Below are 18,796 nucleotides of genomic sequence, written 5' to 3' on the forward strand. Positions count from 1 at the left end.
AAGGGTTCATTAAAATTTCTGCAGCACTGAAGGTCCCAAAGAGCAAAGTGGCCTCCATTATCTGTATATCAAAGAACAACCATGACTCTTTCAGACATCAGGGTAGAAGGGCTTAGACAGTGAGCTTAGACAAGAATGCGATGATAGCCACTCCCCAGTAAAAGGCACCTGAAGGACTCTCAGACCATTAAAAACAAAATTCTCTGCTCTGATGAAACAAAGACCTCTTTGAGATTGTAATGGAATTTCTTTCACTTATGTATTAATCACGTTATTGTAATGCCTTGGTGATTTTAGCATGTCTGACACTCATACTTAAGACAAATGGTAGGGGGTGTAGTAGGATGTTGGGGGAAACAGGAACTCCAGAGGACCAGTCTTTTGTCTCTGCAAGGACTCTGGGAGGTAGCAAGGGAGTGTGAACCTTAAGGTGTGAAACAGCTGTGTACTGCCTTTTGTTCCTGGAGAAGGTATTTAACTGAGAGCCACACTAGGCTCAGTGAGACTCTGCTGACCCTGCCCCGTGGTCATGCAGGCTCTCCACAAGCTTGGTTTTCTGTTCTGTGTGTTTTGATTAAAGAATGTTAGCTACCGCTCACCGCTCATCTGCAGGCTTTATTTAAGTGGAAAACTTCCACAACAGAATGGCGCTGTGAGCAGGGTGGTCCGTGTGGTCGCTGAACAACGGTTCCGTGGATGGGCTGATCACCCCTGAGGAAAAAGGTACCTTTGTCCTACCAGCTGTTGAAGCAAAGGAAACGGAGGAGTCACGGAGCCGTGTGTTTTAGCCACCACCGAGACCATCAACTTTGAGGGGACTCCTGCAGATGGGTGAGTTGTAGCTAACTTGTATACAGTCATGGAGAGTTTTTTGTCTGGCCGAGGGGGGGAACGCTGGCCGACTCCGGAGTTCGAGTCTCCGGAGGGAAAATCCTGGCGGTTTGAGACCCCACGCTTGTGTTGGGAACGGCCCATCACAAGGACAGTGGCTCGAACACGTTGTTGGGGAGAAGCCGGCCCAGACCTGTGGTCAGTCCAAGTACGTCACAGGGACAGCGGCTCGGGTACACTGTCGGGGAAAATCCTGGTGGTTTGAGACCCCAGGCTTGTGTTGGGAACGGCTCATCACAAGGACAGTGGTTCGAACACGCAGTTGGGGAGAAGCCGGCCCAGGCCTGTGTTCGGTCCAAGTACGCCACAGGAACGGCGGTTCGGGTACACTGTCGGGGACCATTTCTGCGTACTACAGTGCGCAGAGTGGCGGTGTTCGTTCCTTGGTCCGTAGAAGGCAAGGGCCTCACGGGGGACGCCTTGTGTAGTAATGGGAAACTGGGTCCAGTAAAGCGGCAGGCCTTCCACCAGGCGGCCAGGAACAAAACTCAATGTTTGACTGTATGGTAAGAACTGAGTAAATGTGTGGTGTGTAAGATTGCAGAGAATGGTTGTGTGGGAAAAGTTGATGTGTGTGAAAAAAAAAAAACAGTGAAAAATAGGGAACAAAAACAAGAAAGAAAAAAAAAGAGAGGAGTGTAGAAATGTGTGTAAAAATGACACACAAGAATTTCGCAGACTTGTTGATGAAAATAAGCAAAAAAGGAAAATAAGCAAAAATAGGAAGAGGGTTTGGTGATTTTCAGTGTAGAACAACTACAATCTTTCTGGGTTTTTAAGAAAGGGGACTTCATAACCAGAGAGGGGAGACGTGTTTCTTTAAGCAGTGATAAGAATGATCAAAATGTCTCAGTGTGTCACTTGCAGGTGAAGAGCAGACCCTGATCAATTTTTCACGTGCAGCAGTCGGAAGAAAGTTATAGGTTAACATCATTAGAAACACTCAAGCCAAGTTTTGGTTGAATTGTTTTACAGCCTAACTTCCATGTGTTTGTCACCCTGAGAACACAAGCTCCAAGAATCTCTCCCTGAAGACAAGAAATGCAGTTCCAGAACAACGAGATGGATATCAAGAGCTCACAGCAGTGTCCTGAGCAGTGAAGAAAAGGTTCAGCAGCTGTGCAAGACAGTGGCAGCAAGGAGAAAAATGGCATCATCATGACTGGATGGATGGATGTGCATTTCCAACGAGCTACAACTTCACTGTGTGTGAATGGACCTTTGAAAAGACTGCCTGAGTTGGACATTTGCCACTTTTGGAGCAAAATGGCAAAATGAGACAGTGGAAAAGACAGGACAAAGCTGAAAGACAACTGACTCACTGGACTGCTGCAAAGGGGGAGAGATGAGATGAGACCACAGTGGAAGGAGCAGGGGAGAACATGGAGAACATGGCTGTTTTAGTGTGGGAAATGAAATTTGAGTTTAGGAAACTGGGAAGAAAAAACGACTGCCTTGCGTGGAGAATTGAAAAGTGTCTGGAGCACCGCAAAGAGGAGAGGTACACAAAATTACACAAACAAGAAAAATGCATTAATCCTACTAACACAAACACACATGCAATGAAGCTCATGAAGACCAAATAGCATTTTAAGCATGCATTGCTGTTACCATCATCTTGTCTGGTTCACTTAGTAGGTTAAGAAGTGATACATAGACTAGTGAACTAGTATTATTTTGGGGAAGGATGATTGAATCATTGCAGGGGTGAACAGAATGCTGCATGGGGGTCAAATGAGTGGAGACTAATAGATTATTGAGTTTCTGGTTTCTGATGTGTGGGGGAGGTCTTATCATGACACACGTCTGGGTACATGGGGGAAAACAAAACTCATTATCTAATAGAATATTGTTGTTGTGTGAGGTGTGTGACTGGTGGATGAAAGTTTGGGAGATTTACTGATGCATTTTCTTTTGGTACCACTTTTAACCTGCCAATTAGTTTTGTTTGGATCTATCATTCTAAGAGCATGCTTAGACAACTTCTAAAAAGAGGCCTTCATATTTTTTGATTTTTAACAGTGCACTGAGATATTTTTTTGTTTAGCAATTTTCTCTTTTGAAGCAGGCCTGCAAGATCGGGACCGAAAGCGCTACACAACATGTTGAACAATCGCAAGTGAGTTTCTCCAAAAAAATTAAAATGGGCTCGGGAGAAAGCCACTTATTTGGGACAATCAGAAAACAAGTCCCTGCCAAAAAGGATTCAGCGATGTAATCCAGTCTAAATTATTTTTTCTTTTTTGAAATGACGTCATTGCTGGCAGTAGAAACTTATTGCATCACGAGGTTCTACTGTCAGCAAATAAAAAATGGGGACTGATTGGACTGACAAAAGCTTTCACTGACTTGACACCAGTATGCAAGATTGCACCTCCACCTTGACCTGACCAAAGGGTGGATGTATGTATGTACGTATGTTTCTTTTTACAGGAGCAGAAAGATGACAGCAACAGGTTGCATGGGTTTTTAGGCCGTGCTGATTTAACCTTTTAATTGCCACTTTCTATGTCTTTGAATTTACCAGCAGTGTGTTATTCATGACCTTGTATTGTTTACAGTGCAGAGGTCACTGTGAGAGAGTGTGCATAACATCTATTTTTCCACAGCAAAGGGTTAATCGTGGGATCTAATCACATGATTTACAGCAGGGCACACCACTGGCTAATGTTTTTTTTTTTCATTATGACAGGGCCTGGAGTGAAACTACTCCAGGGGAGAAGCCCTGTGAATTTTTAAGAGACAACGTACAACTTCATTGTGCATGTCTAATTGTGCTAAGCTGACATAGGGCAAAAGAGGGTTTTCCGGGGAAGCTTTCATTTTTAAATTGCAGAGACCGTGACATGAGAGATATGGAAGAAGAGACTGAAGTGCAGATCCAGACCACGACTGGGAGAGAACGCTTCAACAGGACCAGTGAGAAGCAGGGACCATCTGCAGGACAGCAGACAAGCGACAGTGGGCTGCACCACTGGGCTTCCAAAGGATTGTCACGAGAAGATTTTGAACAGCAAAATCTTAAAAATGAAATGAAAAGTTTCTACGTTGACGTTGAGGAAGACAACTAAGGTGTACGACGTGCTCTGCCTTAAATCTACAGCCGCGTTGGAACGGAAATCAAGGGATGAAGAGAGCGTGCCAAGCTCCAAAGGTGACAGCACAGAGGGAGACCAGCGTTGGAATTATGACTCTGTAAATGGCACAGACACCAGGAGCCATGACCGGGGACTGAGAATGACCATCTAATGCTTTTTCACTTTGCCATGCAAAGTACTTTGACACTCTGGAGAAGTCCTTTCCCCTGTATCATTGTTGTTGCCATTTGCATGTGAGAGCTTAGATTGTGGGGAGGATTACAGATGAACAAAGGGTGATGAGAGAACAGTGAAGTGAGGATACACAGTGTGAAACTCCTTTAAGTGTACAATAATGTTGATGTGATGTACAGAATGTCGGGAAAGAAATTCTGGTATTATTGTGATTCTTGATTTAAGAATCAAAGGGTGGGATTGTAATGGAATTTCTTTCACTTATGTATTAATCACGTTATTGTAATGCCTTGGTGATTTTAGCATGTCTGACACTCATACTTAAGACAAATGGTAGGGGGTGTAGTAGGATGTTGGGGGAAACAGGAACTCCAGAGGACCAGTCTTTTGTCTCTGCAAGGACTCTGGGAGGTAGCAAGGGAGTGTGAACCTTAAGGTGTGAAACAGCTGTGTACTGCCTTTTGTTCCTGGAGAAGGTATTTAACTGAGAGCCACACTAGGCTCAGTGAGACTCTGCTGACCCTGCCCCGTGGTCATGCAGGCTCTCCACAAGCTTGGTTTTCTGTTCTGTGTGTTTTGATTAAAGAATGTTAGCTACCGCTCACCGCTCATCTGCAGGCTTTATTTAAGTGGAAAACTTCCACAACAACCTGTACCCCAAACATGATGTGTGGAGGAAATTCGGCACAACTCATCACCTGACCAGCAGGAACTGGACTAGTCAGGGCTCAAGAGCTGGATGTGAGTGTGCTTCATAACTGTCACATTGATTTTTGCTAATCAGGCTTGACACTATCAGTTATATTTAAACGTGTTTGATCTTTTGTTAGGGGAATGCTAATGACTTCAACTGTTGTTAGAACCAAATTTGAATACAGGCGATACAATGCACATATTAAACAAATATGTAAGACTGCTTTCTTCCATTTGCGCAACATCTCTAAAATTAGAAATATCCTGTCTCAGAGTGATGCTGAAAAACTAGTTCATGCATTTATTACTTCCAGGCTGGACTACTGTAATTCTTTATTATCAGGATGTCCTAAAAACTCACTGAAAAGCCTTCAGCTGATCCAAAATGCTGCAGCAAGGGTACTGACATGGACTAGAAAGAGAGAGCATATTTCTCCTGTTTTGGCTTCCCTTCATTGGCTTCCTGTTAAATCCAGAATTGAATTCAAAATCCTGCTCCTCACATACAAGGTCTTATATAATCAGGCCCCATCTTATCTTAATGACCTTGTAGTACCATATCACCCCATTAGAGCACTTCGCTCTCGCTCTGCAGGCCTACTTGTTGTTCCTAGAGTATTTAAAAGTAGAATGGGAGGCAGAGCCTTCAGTTTTCAGGCCCCTCTTCTGTGGAACCAGCTTCCAGTTTGGATTCGGGAGACAGACACTATCTCTACTTTCAAGATTAGGCTTAAAACTTTCCTTTTTGCTAAAGCATATAGTTAGGGCTGGACCAGGTGACCCTGAATCCTCCCTTAGTTATGCTGCAATAGACGTAGGCTGCCGGGGATTCCCATGATGCATTGAGTTTTTCCCTTCCAGTCACCTTTCTCACTCACTATGTGTTAATAGACCTCTCTGCATCGAATCATATCTGTTATTAATCTCTGTCCCTCTTCCACAGCATGTCTTTATCCTGTTTTTCTTCTTTCACCCCAACCGGTCGCAGCAGATGGCCGCCCCTCCCTGAGCCTGGTTCTGCCGGAGGTTTCTTCCTGTTAAAAGGGAGTTTTTCCTTCCCACTGTCGCCAAAGTGCTTGCTCATAGGGGGTCATATGATTGTTGGGTTTTTCTCTGTATTTATTATTGTGCTATCTACTGTACAATATAAAGCGCCTTGAGGCGACTTTTGTTGTGATTTGGCACTATATAAATAAAATTGAATTGAATTGAATTGAATTGAATTACACACAAGCAATCTTGCTGATATTACAGTCAGTTTTGTCTTCACTGGACTGTTTTGCTTCCTCTTCAGCAGCTGCAGTCAGTTCCTGCTGTAACACATAAGCACTGTTTATTACATGGACACTCTGACAGTAGTAAACTGCTGCATCTTCAGCCTGAACTCCACTGATGGTCATAGAGAAGTCAGAGCTGCTTCCACTGCCACTAAATCGAGATGGTGTTCCTGACTGAAGTGTTCTCACAAATTTTATTAGGAGCTTTGGAGTCTGTCCAGATTTCTGTTGATACCAAAACATACCCTCTTTACCATCAGACCATCTGTTTATAGAAACGGCAAAACCTTTCATGTGAATACAGTTAACTAATGTAATATAAAAATAAAATGACTTGATCACAGCAGATATTTTTAAAATCCTTATTTCAAAATGCCCCCAATAAACATGTAATATCTTAATTTAATGTTGTATTTAGTGCTTGGTGAGGTTACTGTCAGCTCTGTGTTCAGAGGTCTGTGTCACAGACTTCAGCAGCTGCAGTCAGTTCCTGCTGTAACAGCTCAGTGTCTCTGCAGTCTGACTGAGGGAGGTTTTTGTACGACTACAAATCACTGTGTGAACACCCAAGCACTGTTTATGTAATGTTGACTCTGACAGTAGTAAACTGCTGCATCTTCAGCTTGAACTCCACTGATGGTCATAGAGAAGTCAGAGCTGCTTCCACTGCCACTAAATCGAGTTGGTGTTCCTGACTGAAGCTTTTTTGCGTATTTTATTAGGAGCTTTGGAGTCTGTCCAGATTTCTGTTGATACCAGTACAGACCCTCATTACCATCGCCCCATCTCTGAACAGCTTGGCTGGTCCTACAGGTCAGAGTGACAGTGGATCCAGGAGTAAATGTCACTACTGGAGGTTGAGTCACAGTCACCTGACCGCTGCATCCTGCAGACAAAAACAAATCATTCATTTATCAGCAGAAATCAATGAGAGAAAAAGCAGCACATCATGTTTGAAATGTTGCTGAGTGAATGAACCTGTAAAACAGCAGCAGGTCAGCGTCCAGATGAGGATGGTGATGAGAGTCATGGTGGTTGTGCTTTCTGCTGTGTTGACTGACAGATGTGAGTCCTGCAGTGTTGAACTCACAGGACTATAAACCTTCTCAGTTCTCTGGAGGATCAGCTGATGATGCAAAGCCTCCTCTCTATGGAAATGATTTCTCTGCTCTCAACACACTGAAGGAAACGAAGGGCTCAAGAAAGAAAAATTGTTTGGATTAATACTAGTATACATTAAACTTGAATTATACCACTGACTTTTATGGAATAGAGTAAAATATAAAGAAAATATAATTCAGCATTTAAATATCTGGATCAGCACTTTGGTTGGTAAGCTTACTTCATACTTTTGGTAACAGACATTACACCTCTATTGTTGTTCTAAATATATCGCCAAAATCTCATAATTCATGTTTTAGAAGCATTTTACAGTTCCTTTGCTTTTCTTTTTTCTTTTTTTTGTTAATATAGTTTTATTTATATATATGTGTGTGTTTTTGTCTTACAATTGGTAATAGTTCAAATAAAATTCTGATAATGATTTAAAAATATCAACAAATTTAAGTAATTTTTCTTAAATCGTGCTTTGGATTTAATGAGGTCTAAAGTGTGATGATTTACTTGAGAAACAGTTCATTTTCAGCAGTGTGACAATTGTTCAGAGTGCAGGAGGTTTTTGTACGGCCATTTAATGAGTTTGTATCACTGTGGTGGACTTTTGGTGGAGGAACCAAACTCATCGTTGACTGTAAGTACCAAAAGCTTTTACTTTGTGCAAGACATAGTAGCTCTTTAAAAGAAATTTGCTGAACAGAACATTGCTAAAATTAAGCAATTATTAATAGTTAATCATTTTTCATTTTTAAGTTATTATTAAACTTCACTCAATATACATTCAGTCATTCAGTCTCAGTCAGTTGCTGAAAATAATACTCAGTATTCTTTTTGTTATTATTTGTTCTTCTATAATTATTTTCCAGTTAAAAAGGTTTGGTAATAGTGAAATTGTTCCTCTTGAAATATAACTCTTTGATTTTAATTTATTTTCAGTTATGAGTTTTAAAAATAAGTATTTAAATATAAGTATATAAGTGTGAATTTCTGTTGTGAACATATGAAAAACAAAAACTATTTTCTCCGTGTATTCAGATCAGTTTTGTCTTTGTGGTTCAATTATTTTATATTTAAAGGAAGTGAAAGAAACAGATGTGACATTTGAACCGTATTCACATGTTTCAGCTTTATCAACTGAAAATTATCCTACAGATCAGTTATTGACTGTAACAGGGATTTTTTTTTTTTTATCAGCAATTACTGTCACTTTTTCAGATGTGTTTACCAGGTTTCATTCCTTTCTTCTTTATCTTCTTCCCCCTCTTCTCCACCTTTTCTCCTCCAGCGGGTGTGGTGAGGCCCACTCTGACCGTGCTCCCACACCAGAGCAGTGGCACTCTGGTGTGTCTGGCCAGTGGGAGTTTCCCATCAAATTGGAAGCTGGGCTGGAAGGTGGAAGGCACCAGCACATCCTCAGGGGTGTCAAACAGCTTGGAGGCCCAGGGTACAGACGGTCGCTACAGCTGGAGCAGCACCCTGAGCCTCTCTGCAGACCAGTGGAGGAAGGCGGGCTCAGTGACCTGTGAGGCCAGTCTGAGTGGACAGAGCCCCGTCACTCAAACCCTGGACCCTGACCACTGCTCAGAGTAGAGCTTCAACAATATTTCATGGCTGTGAAGCGTTTTATATTTTGATGAAGCTACATGTCTCCTCTGTTGCGATATTTCTGCACATGTTTGACTCTCTATTAATCTAAATGCAGAATTCATCAACTATTCATATTATATTGTGCTTTAAAACCATGCTGTAAGAAAGAGAAAACAAGTCTATATCACAAAATAAAATCGCAGTTTATGAAAAATCGCTTTTGTGTTATCGTTTTTCCATTACTTGGAAATACTTGATCAAACCTCCATATTTCTCATAGATATATATACATTTCTGAAGTGCAGTAAGTTTTTTTTTATTTTACGTAAGTAAATATAGATACAGAAATATTACTTTATACATATTAGTTTCTATCAGGGGACCTAACAGACCTGCACATGATTTTTTTTATTTTGCACATATTTGTTCAGACTTATTTAAGTTTTTTTTAGATTCATTGTGTTTTTTCTTTTGTGGCGGTGAGTTGATCAGTTATTGCAGTCTGTCACTCTGCACCTGCAGCCTTCAGCCAGACTGAAGGAGGTTTTTGTACAGCTCTAAATCACTGTGTGAACACTCCATCACCATGATCACCCAGACAGTAATAATCTCCAGCATCTTCAGCCTGAAACCCACTGATGGTTAAAGTGTACTGAGCAAGGTTATTATCGTTAACGAAAACTAACGAAATAACGAATAAAAAACATTTTCGTTAACGGAAATAAAAATAAAAACGAAAACTAACTAAAACTGAAATGACCGTTCACAAAACTAACTAAAATTAACTGAATTTATAGAGAAAATGTGTTTAGTTTTCGTTGATGTGTATGTGTCATACGTTAGTCTAGGGTGAGAATGAAGTGTATTTTCCAGGTTATGTTCTTGCTGTGCCTTATTATGCCTGCAGGTGGCAAGTACCTCAGTCGGGTCGTCTGTGTTGCCGCTCCGTCCACGAGTCCAATTTGGGATTACTTTGAATATGACTGTGTTTTGGATAAAGCAAGTGTCTTGTAGTGGAACGAGACAAATTATGAGGGACATTTCTAAAGGGAAAGAAATCCCACAAACCTTAAAGTGCACTTGAAAAGCTCACACAAGAAGGCTAACCTAGCTTACCTTGAGAAGGTAAGGGAGCACGCCCAACCCTCATCCCCAGAAACAGAAGCTAACCCCAGGCAAGGCAGCGTGATGCATCCCGAGACAACAGGACTGGGATATCTACATAACTGTGTGAGTCAATTGCCTTTACACCCGGTGCTGCAAGAGTTAATAGTCTCATTGGGGCCAAGATATACATTTTATAGTTGCCTGGTATCAACGGTTGTTCATCTGCCTTTATTTATTTATTTAAAGAACCCATAGGTGGGAATGTGAGTTGTCTGTCTCTGCGTGTTAACCCTGTGACAGACAGGCGACCGGTGCAGGGTGCAGGGTATGGTAGCTGGAATAACAACATACCCAAGGATAAGCAGAAGAGAATGACTGATATGATGAAACTGGGATTTTGTTACACTTAATTATTGCAAACACAACTAAAACTATAACTGAAACTAATCAAAACTAAACTGAAACTAAGGATTTTCAAAAAAATAAAAACTAAACTAAACTAGCAAATAATTGGTAAAAACTAATTAAAACTAATATAAAATTGAAAATCTGAAGTCAAAACGAAATAAAAATAAAAACTAATGAAAATTGCAAAACTATTAAAACCCTGGTACTGAGAACCAGATCTACTGCCACTGAATCGAGACGGAGTTCCTGAGAAGCGACTTGATGCTCTGTATATAAGTAGTTTGGGAGGCTGTCCAGGTTTCTGAAGGTACCAACTGAGATAACCACCAATATCTGAACTTCCTGTGGCGCTGATGGTCACAGTCCCACCAAGACTGACAGACTTGGCTTCATCAGTCTGAGTCAGAAAATTATTGGCAAATGACTCTGAAATGAAAAAATAAAAAAATAAAATCCTTTCTTGTTTTCAAAAAAATCATGTATCATGAAGACAGTTTAAACTTCAGAATGAATGTACACATAAAACGAGCCAAGTAAATTTCACCAAAACAACATTCTCCTGAAATATTCTTATTGGTTTTTTGAATGTCTCACCCTGACTCAGAAAGCCTAACAAAAGAACCACCAACATTGGAAACACCATCCTGACTCAGTTTTCAGTGGAAGTGCATGAGAGCATGTGAGACAGCAGAACTTAAACTGTGAGGAGCAGTGATGCATGAAAGTGTGCAAAACACACTGTAGGAGGAAACCACCCACCTCTCCCAATGAAACAGAAAACACAGAGATCATGTGAGGAGAGGATCGTTAAAACTTTCATTATATTTGTCTCATTAACAGATGCATGGTTCCCCTACTGTCATACATCTGACACTAAAGACACTGATTGATTTTGATTATTCTGACAAACTGGATCAACATTTATTTTGAAAAACAGAAACATATGAATAAACTGTTTAAAGGAATGAATAGCAAGCAGGTTTGACATTATTTCATTCTCTGAATAGTTCAGTCCTGTACAGCTCTTTAAAGCACTGAGAAGAAGGGTATGTACTCCATAGTAAAAGCCATAAACCAGGTATTTGATATTTTGAACCATGTACAGATGAACTGGATCTTTTGTAAAACAAGAAAATCTAATCTTCTCTCTCTTTTCTCCAATGATGTCATGACTTTTCCTCTAATTTCCTCCACACAGCTTTTTATTGTCAGACTGTATTGCTGTTACTTTGATGACCTCAGATTTTACTGAGAAAGATTCAGTAACAAATTTATTTTTTTTTATAACACCCTCTTCAATTTCAGATGCATTTTGAGTTCCTGCATTATCAAATAACTGTATTATTATTGCATTAACATGATGATGTTGGCATTTTGCTCAAACTTCACAGAGCTGTTTGATTGTAAACTCATCTGATAAAAATTACTGAAGCTCAAAAAGACCAAATCCTCAGACTGTGAGGTAAAACTTTTTTTGCTTTAACATGCTAACTACTAATCTAGCAGGTTGTATATGTTACTGCATGTTTACTTATAAAGTCAGGTCTCTGTCTATGGTATGAAATTAATCTAATCCAAAAAAAATTAAATAAATCAGTATTCCTGAGTTTATATTACCTTGTGCTTTGGTGCTTTAGATTCTGTGAACAACCTTTGTTTCTGCAGAAGGAAACTGTTTGCTCAACTGAAGACGTGGAGCTGAAAAAAGGAGCACAAATCTCAATTTCACTACCCCTTAATGAGTATCAGGGAGTTTCTATGGAACAGTTCTGTCTCTAAGTGAGCACACACCTGCACCTATGGAGTCCGGGTGGAAATTGTACATTGCTGCTGTACAAATAGTGCCCTCTTATGTCAAAATAAGAGAATACACATAAAATTGACTCTGATACATGGATCCGAAAAGCAGACTGGACATTGATGCGGGGATCCTTTGTCTCCTTTTGGTCAAGTGTAATTAAAAAAATAATAATTTCTGTTTGAATCAGAATCTGAATCAGATCAGAATGCTTTATTAATCCCGAGGCAAGTTATGTGGGTTATGGTTGCTCCAGTACAGTAACATTAATAGAAACAAAAACAAAAACAGACTAGATTATTAGCAATACAATATGTTAAGATATAAGGAATAGCACTATATATACAATATATACAAATCACCAAATAATAAATATCCAGGGTTGACATGTTTTGTCTGTCTATGTCTCAGTTGTCATTTTGTGCCTTTTGCATTCGATGTATTTCTTTATTGTTTGTTTTCATACATTGGCTTGTTTGGTTATTTGTTTTTAATTGTGGGCTCTTTGTGGTTATTTCATATTTTGTATGTTTTGTCATGTTTTCATTGTTGTTTTTTTCCCAGGTTCACACTTCTGTTTATTGTCTTTGCACTGAATTACTGTGAACACCATTTGTGGTCAGTTCTTCTTCAAAGGTCAAAACACGCTAACACCTCTAAAATGACTGTTAGCATTTTTAACAATACTAATTTAACCATGATACACACTGACCAAGACACAAATCTTCTTATACTGTTTAACATCATTTTTTATCTTTTTTTGTTCTTACATGATTTTCTGCTTTTTGTGTTTATTTCAAATCTCATATTTGGAGCATTTTTGTTGTCATATCCTTTTCTCTACCGTTTAATATATTTGCACATACTTCTGTGCACACCATTCTTTTGTTGTCCATCCATCCATCCATCCATCCATCCGCTTCCGCTCATCCTTTTCAGGGTCGCGGGGGGCGCTGGAGCCTATCCCAGCTGTCATAGGGCGAGAGGCGGGGTACACCCTGGACAGGTCGCCAGTCTGTCGCAGGGCCAACACACAGGGACAGACAACCATTCACACTCACATTCACTGGCACATTCACACCTAGTGGCAATTTAGATTATCCAATTAACCTATCCCCACAAGTTGCATGTCAGTGAGCTGACAAAGAACTTGGAGGTCTCAAGGCCTCTCCCCAATGCCTGGAGGTCTTAGGGACAGGAAGATCACTTCCTGTCTGCATAAGATGTGTTTCATAGTTTGTTGCCCAATCTTACTATGGAAAGACAAGAACCATTTCTGCAGAACTCCATCAAACCTGTATGGTAGAGTGGCCAGATGAGGCCAGATGATAGCCACTCCCCAGTAAAAGGCACCTGAAGGACTCTCAGACCATGAGAAACAAAATTCGCTAGTCTGATGAAATAAAGAACTCTTTGACCTGTATCCCAAACATCATGTGTGGAGGAAATTTGGCACAACTCACCACCTGACCAATGCCATTCCTACAGTCAAGCATGGTGGTGGCAGCAGGAACTGGACTAGTCAGGGTTCAACAGCTGAATGTGAGTGTGCTTCATAACTGTCACACTGATTTTTGTTAATCAGACTTGTCACTATCAGTTATGTTAAAAAGTGTTTGATTTTTTTTTTTTTTTTTTTTTTGTTAGAGGGATGCTAATGACTGTTGTTAGAACCAAATTTGAATATTTTACGCACAAGTAATGAAAATTAAGTGATATTTTGGCCATAATCAACAACCTGAATTGGATTCTGTAAGAAATTTACATTTAGCAAACTAATAATGTAAATAGAATTCCTGTATCCAAACAGCCAACTTGTTTTTCTTTTCAGGAAATGTGTGCAGAACATGAATTTGTGTAATCTTGCTGATATTACAGTCAGCTTTGTCTTCACTGGACTGTTTTCCTTCCTGTTCAGTAGCTGCAGTCAGCTGCTGCTGCAACAGCTCAGTGTCTCTGCAGTCTGACTGAGGGAGGTTTTTGTACGACTACAAATCACTGTGTGAACACCCCACCGCTGTGGTAACTCTGACAGTAGTAAACTGCTGCATCTTCAGCCTGAACTCCACTGATGGTCATAGAGAAGTCAGAGCTGCTTCCACTGCCACTAAATCGAGATGGTGTTCCTGACTCAAGTGTTTTTGCATATTTTATAGGAGCTTTGGAGTCTGTCCAGATTTTTGTTGATACCAGAACATGGCGTCACCATCAGACCATCTGTGAACAGCTTGGCTGGTCCTACAGGTCAGAGTGACAGTGGATCCAGGAGTAGATGTCAGTACTGGAGGTTGAGTCACAGTCACCTGACCGCTGCATCCTGCAAACAGAAACAAATCATTCATTTATCAGCAGAAATCAATGAGAGAAAAAGCAGCACATCATGTTGGAAATGTTGCTGAGTGAATGAACCTGTAAAACAGCAGCAGGTCAGCGTCCAGATGAGGATGGTGATGAGAGTCATGGTGGTTGTGCTTTCTGCTGTGTTGACTGACAGATGTGAGTCCTGCAGTGTTGAACTGACAGGACTATAAACCTTCTCAGTTCTCTGGAGGATCAGCTGATGATGCAAAGCCTCCTCTCTATGGAAATGATTTCTCTGCTCTCAACACACTGAAGGAAACGAGGGGCACAAAATCAGAAAAAAAATAGTTTGGATTAATACTATTATACATTATATAAACTTGAATGATGCCACTGACTTTTTAAGGAATGGAGGAAATTATAAAGAAAGTATAATTCTGCATTTATCTGGATCAAAACAGCACTTTGGTTGGTAAGCTTACTTTTGTTAACAGACATTGTGCCTCTATTGTTTTATTGCCAAAATCTCATAATTCATGTTTTAGAAGCATTTTACAGTTCCTTTGTTTTTCCTTTTTCATTCTTTTTTTTGTTAATTAAACTTTACTTTATGTCTGCCTTTGTCTTTCAATTGGTAATAAATAAAAAAAATTATGAAAATGATTTAAAATCATCAAAAAATTTCAGTACATTTCTTAAATCCTCCTTTGGATTTAATGAGGTCTAAACTGTGATGATTTACTTGAGAAAGAGTTCGTTTTCAACAGTTAGACACTTGTTCAAAGTGCAGGAGGTGAGTTTGAATGAGTTTGAATGACTGTTTTGGACTTTTGGTGGAGGAACCAAACTCATCGTTGACTGTAAGTACCAATAACTTTTACTTTGCACGATACATATTATCTCTTTAAAAGAAATTACTGAATAAGTCATTGCTAAAATTAAGTGATTATTAATAGTTAATCATTTTTCATTTTTAAGTTATTAGAATAAACTTTACTCAATATTCATTTAGTCATTCAGTCTCAGTCAGTTGCTGAAAGCTTTTACGACGTCCTGACTTATTAAACAGCGATTTTATATCATTTCTTAACCAGACGGACTGGGAAAGTCCAGATATATGGGTTTTCTTGCTCCCAGCAGTTTTGTTTGAGTGGCGACGGCCTGTTTGGCTGCGTTGCGCGCTAACCGGAGAAGAAAAGCACCTGCAAGCAACTCAACTGCTTTGATTTACCAGTTTTAAGTGATACTAACCCCCAAACCACAAATGACCTGGAAGCCATTCAACACTGGCAATGTTTTCTCACAGTATCATTATCAAAGTTTCACAAACCAAGAGAATTCGAATCCGACCCGGTTGGCTCTCGTACCACTATATTCTGGAAAAATGGATATTAACTCCAGGAAAATAAATCTTTATTTTACACACGTAGCCACAAGTGGCCATCTAGATTCATTTATTAGATTTTCATCAAGTCTATACAAGAGAAACAGTTTTCAACCCTTTAAAACCGAACTGATATATTACACACACCTATATTACACACACACACACACACACACACATTTATATTGTCTATTCTGTAAAATAGTCAGATTGTCTATTCTTATTTAATGCATACATGCTACTACTGCACATTCACCTAATGTATATATTATGTATATAATGTTCTTCCTCTACTTCCCTTCAAGGTGATTCCGTCATTACTGATTTCTGAGGGTTGAGCAATCCAGGAAGAAGAGGCACACAGCAGAGGACAGTAAAGTTGGATATGTTTAAAGTCCAACATTATGACAAACAGGCTAATATCTTATCTAAAATCTTGGTTGTGGCTCCAAACCATACTCTTCTGGATTTCCAATTTAATCTGACATTTATCGCCACTTTAACCCTATATTTTGTTGAAATCACGACTAAAGATCAACAGGAATTCAACAGTATTTCTGATGACTGCAGCTTTAATGTAATTGACTCCGTGTTGAATTCTGACTGTAGGGGGCAAAATGTGTATTTTTACACATTCATATTTGTCACCACTTTGATATCAGTTTTTGGTATTTGCACAAGGTGAGTATTTGTTACCTAAATACTGGATTGTGTTGGACACTGTTCTCTATATAAGATTGTATTGTATTGTGTTGTATATAAGATTTTTATTTTATTTTTATCTTTTTATCTTTATGTTGTTTTAGTGCACACTGAGAGTCATGGGAACATTGCAATTTCAAATTCCTGTGTATGATCTGTACATGTGGATTTTGTCAGTAAAGCTGACTTTGACACTCTGAGTAGGGAAAGGAATTGATAAGAATTTAGCGATTCCAATTCCATTATCAATATCACTTATTGATTCCTTTTTGATTCTCATTGGCTCCACTTTGTGAGTCACCACCATCCCTAAGCAGCATATCAAAGACATTACATTCATGCAAATTTATTACATGCTGCATGGTCAAATGTTTGTGCATGTTGGGGGTATTTTCCTTTTTTGTTGTGATCATGGAGTCGTAACTTTAAAAACTTCATATATTACACAGAACATTTTTTTTTAAAATAATGCAGTACTTTACTTAATTACACCCAGGAGAAAGTAACTCTACACTACTCCTTACATTATTTTTATGTTTTTCCGTAAAATGATCTGAAACACATTGTCTCATTATAACCATTTAACAATATGAACTGGGGCTACAGTTCCACACACTAACACAAATCCCCATCCTAATGAGGACACTCGTGTGGTCTTAGTATTTAATTATGAACACGAAGCAAAGACAAAAACCAGCAGAGACACTTCAAACGGATTATCATGGTGATTCTACTTTAGAAACATGAACAGGTAGAAATGAAGGCTCCAGCCTGACTGCTCATCAGTTTGTTACCTGTTGATATTCAGGCTCTGCCTGTTGGGCTGGTGTCGGCATTCACTCAGCTTTAACATTACTCTGGATTCTTGGCTAGGTCAGTGTTAGCATGCTGTCTGTGCAACATAGCAACATAATGCGGCTGTTTCTGTTCTACATACAGTTTGGACTTTACCACCATGCTCTTGTGCAACAAAAATAAAAGTAATGTCCATATCCACGCTGCAGGCTGCACCACTTTTTTCCTCCTCCTGCACACGAACGGGAATTAGCTGATTGTAGCACAAGTACACTAGAAGTGGAACCTATAAGCGGGATTGAAAGGCAAACACACTAACAACTCAAAGGAATTGAACTACTGTTTTTGATCCCATCCCTACTCCAGAGATACCTCCCCTTTATTTCTAAAATCCTTGAGAAAGTTGTTGCCTCCCAGCTTCACTCATACCTCAATGACCATAATCTCTACGAACAATTTCAATCTGGTTTCCGCCCCAATCATAGTACAGAAACTGCTTTGTTAAGGATTACTAATGAACTTCTGATGGCAGCTGATTCTGGTCTTTTAACCATTCTCATCCTTCTTGATCTTAGTGCGGCATTTGACACAATTTCTCATAATAACCTCCTGAGCAGAAAAGCATCTATTGGCATTAGTCACACCCCCCTTGCCTGGTTTACCTCATATCTCTCAGACCGCACTCAGTTTATTCAACTTAAATCACACTCTTCAAATCTCTATCCTGTTTCTGACATCTAATATATGATGCAAGATATATGGAATTATGTAGCAAGGTTGGTGCACAGCTGACAGCGCTATTTGACAACTGTTAGAATTCATATTATGGCAAGAACCAATCAGCTAAGTAAAGAAAAACGACAGCACATCATTACTTTAAGGACTGAAGGTCAGGCAGTCCAGAAATATGACATATGTGTTCATTCATAGTTTTAATGCCTTCAGTGACAATCTACAATGTAAATAGTCATGAAAATAAAGAAAAAACATGAAATGAGAAGCTGTGTCCAAAGTTGTCCAGTGGTAGTGGATATATCTGAAAATTCTTTATTTTTACAATAGAACTTTCTGAATAGATCCCCTCATTGGTCTTCTATTTACATGACTTACGTAAGTTGTATATGTTTTGGGTGTGAAATCATCTACTAAGACTATCATTCTTTCGTCAACTTTTTTTTTTCAAGTTTCAGAATGGTTCACTGATGTGCTAAAGTAAATATCCACCTTGTTATGCCTATTTACAGTATAAACTGATACATATTTTTTATCATTTTGAGTATATGTTTGATAAGAATATATATCATAAACAAATAATAGTGGCAGTCCTCCCTCTTATTGGCACAATTTATATCTTAGCTGATAGCAGGTTTGCTACGATGAGTTAGAGAGAAAGAATAATGTTTACCTGATATATCTGCAGAGGAAATCTTTGAGGTGCAGTAATGTCATTTACCACAGGATCTTC

General features: G+C 39.4%; 3 gene segments (V, D, J or C); 1 reads left to right on the plus strand and 2 right to left on the minus strand.

Annotated features, from left to right (window-relative positions):
- Positions 1-6,684: 6,684 nt before the first annotated feature.
- LOC134645764 (probable non-functional immunoglobulin kappa variable 6D-41) lies at positions 6,685-7,163 on the minus strand. The segment is given in 2 exon segments: positions 6,685-7,019; positions 7,112-7,163. Coding segments are annotated over 2 exon segments (387 nt in total).
- A 632-nt stretch (positions 7,164-7,795) lies between these two features.
- Positions 7,796-8,924, plus strand: LOC134645880 (Ig lambda chain C region-like; the record flags this gene model as incomplete). The annotated part of the segment is given in 2 exon segments: positions 7,796-7,883; positions 8,535-8,924. Coding segments are annotated over 2 exon segments (393 nt in total), but the record flags the coding sequence as incomplete, so codon positions are not given.
- Positions 8,925-9,398: 474 nt separating this feature from the next.
- LOC134644664 (Ig kappa chain V region 120-like) lies at positions 9,399-11,010 on the minus strand. The segment is given in 3 exon segments: positions 9,399-9,517; positions 10,550-10,777; positions 10,946-11,010. Coding segments are annotated over 3 exon segments (396 nt in total).
- Positions 11,011-18,796: the final 7,786 nt, after the last annotated feature.

Source organism: Pelmatolapia mariae, linkage group LG16_19 (assembly GCF_036321145.2).
Source record: "Pelmatolapia mariae isolate MD_Pm_ZW linkage group LG16_19, Pm_UMD_F_2, whole genome shotgun sequence".
Classification (NCBI taxonomy): Eukaryota; Metazoa; Chordata; class Actinopteri; order Cichliformes; family Cichlidae; genus Pelmatolapia; species Pelmatolapia mariae.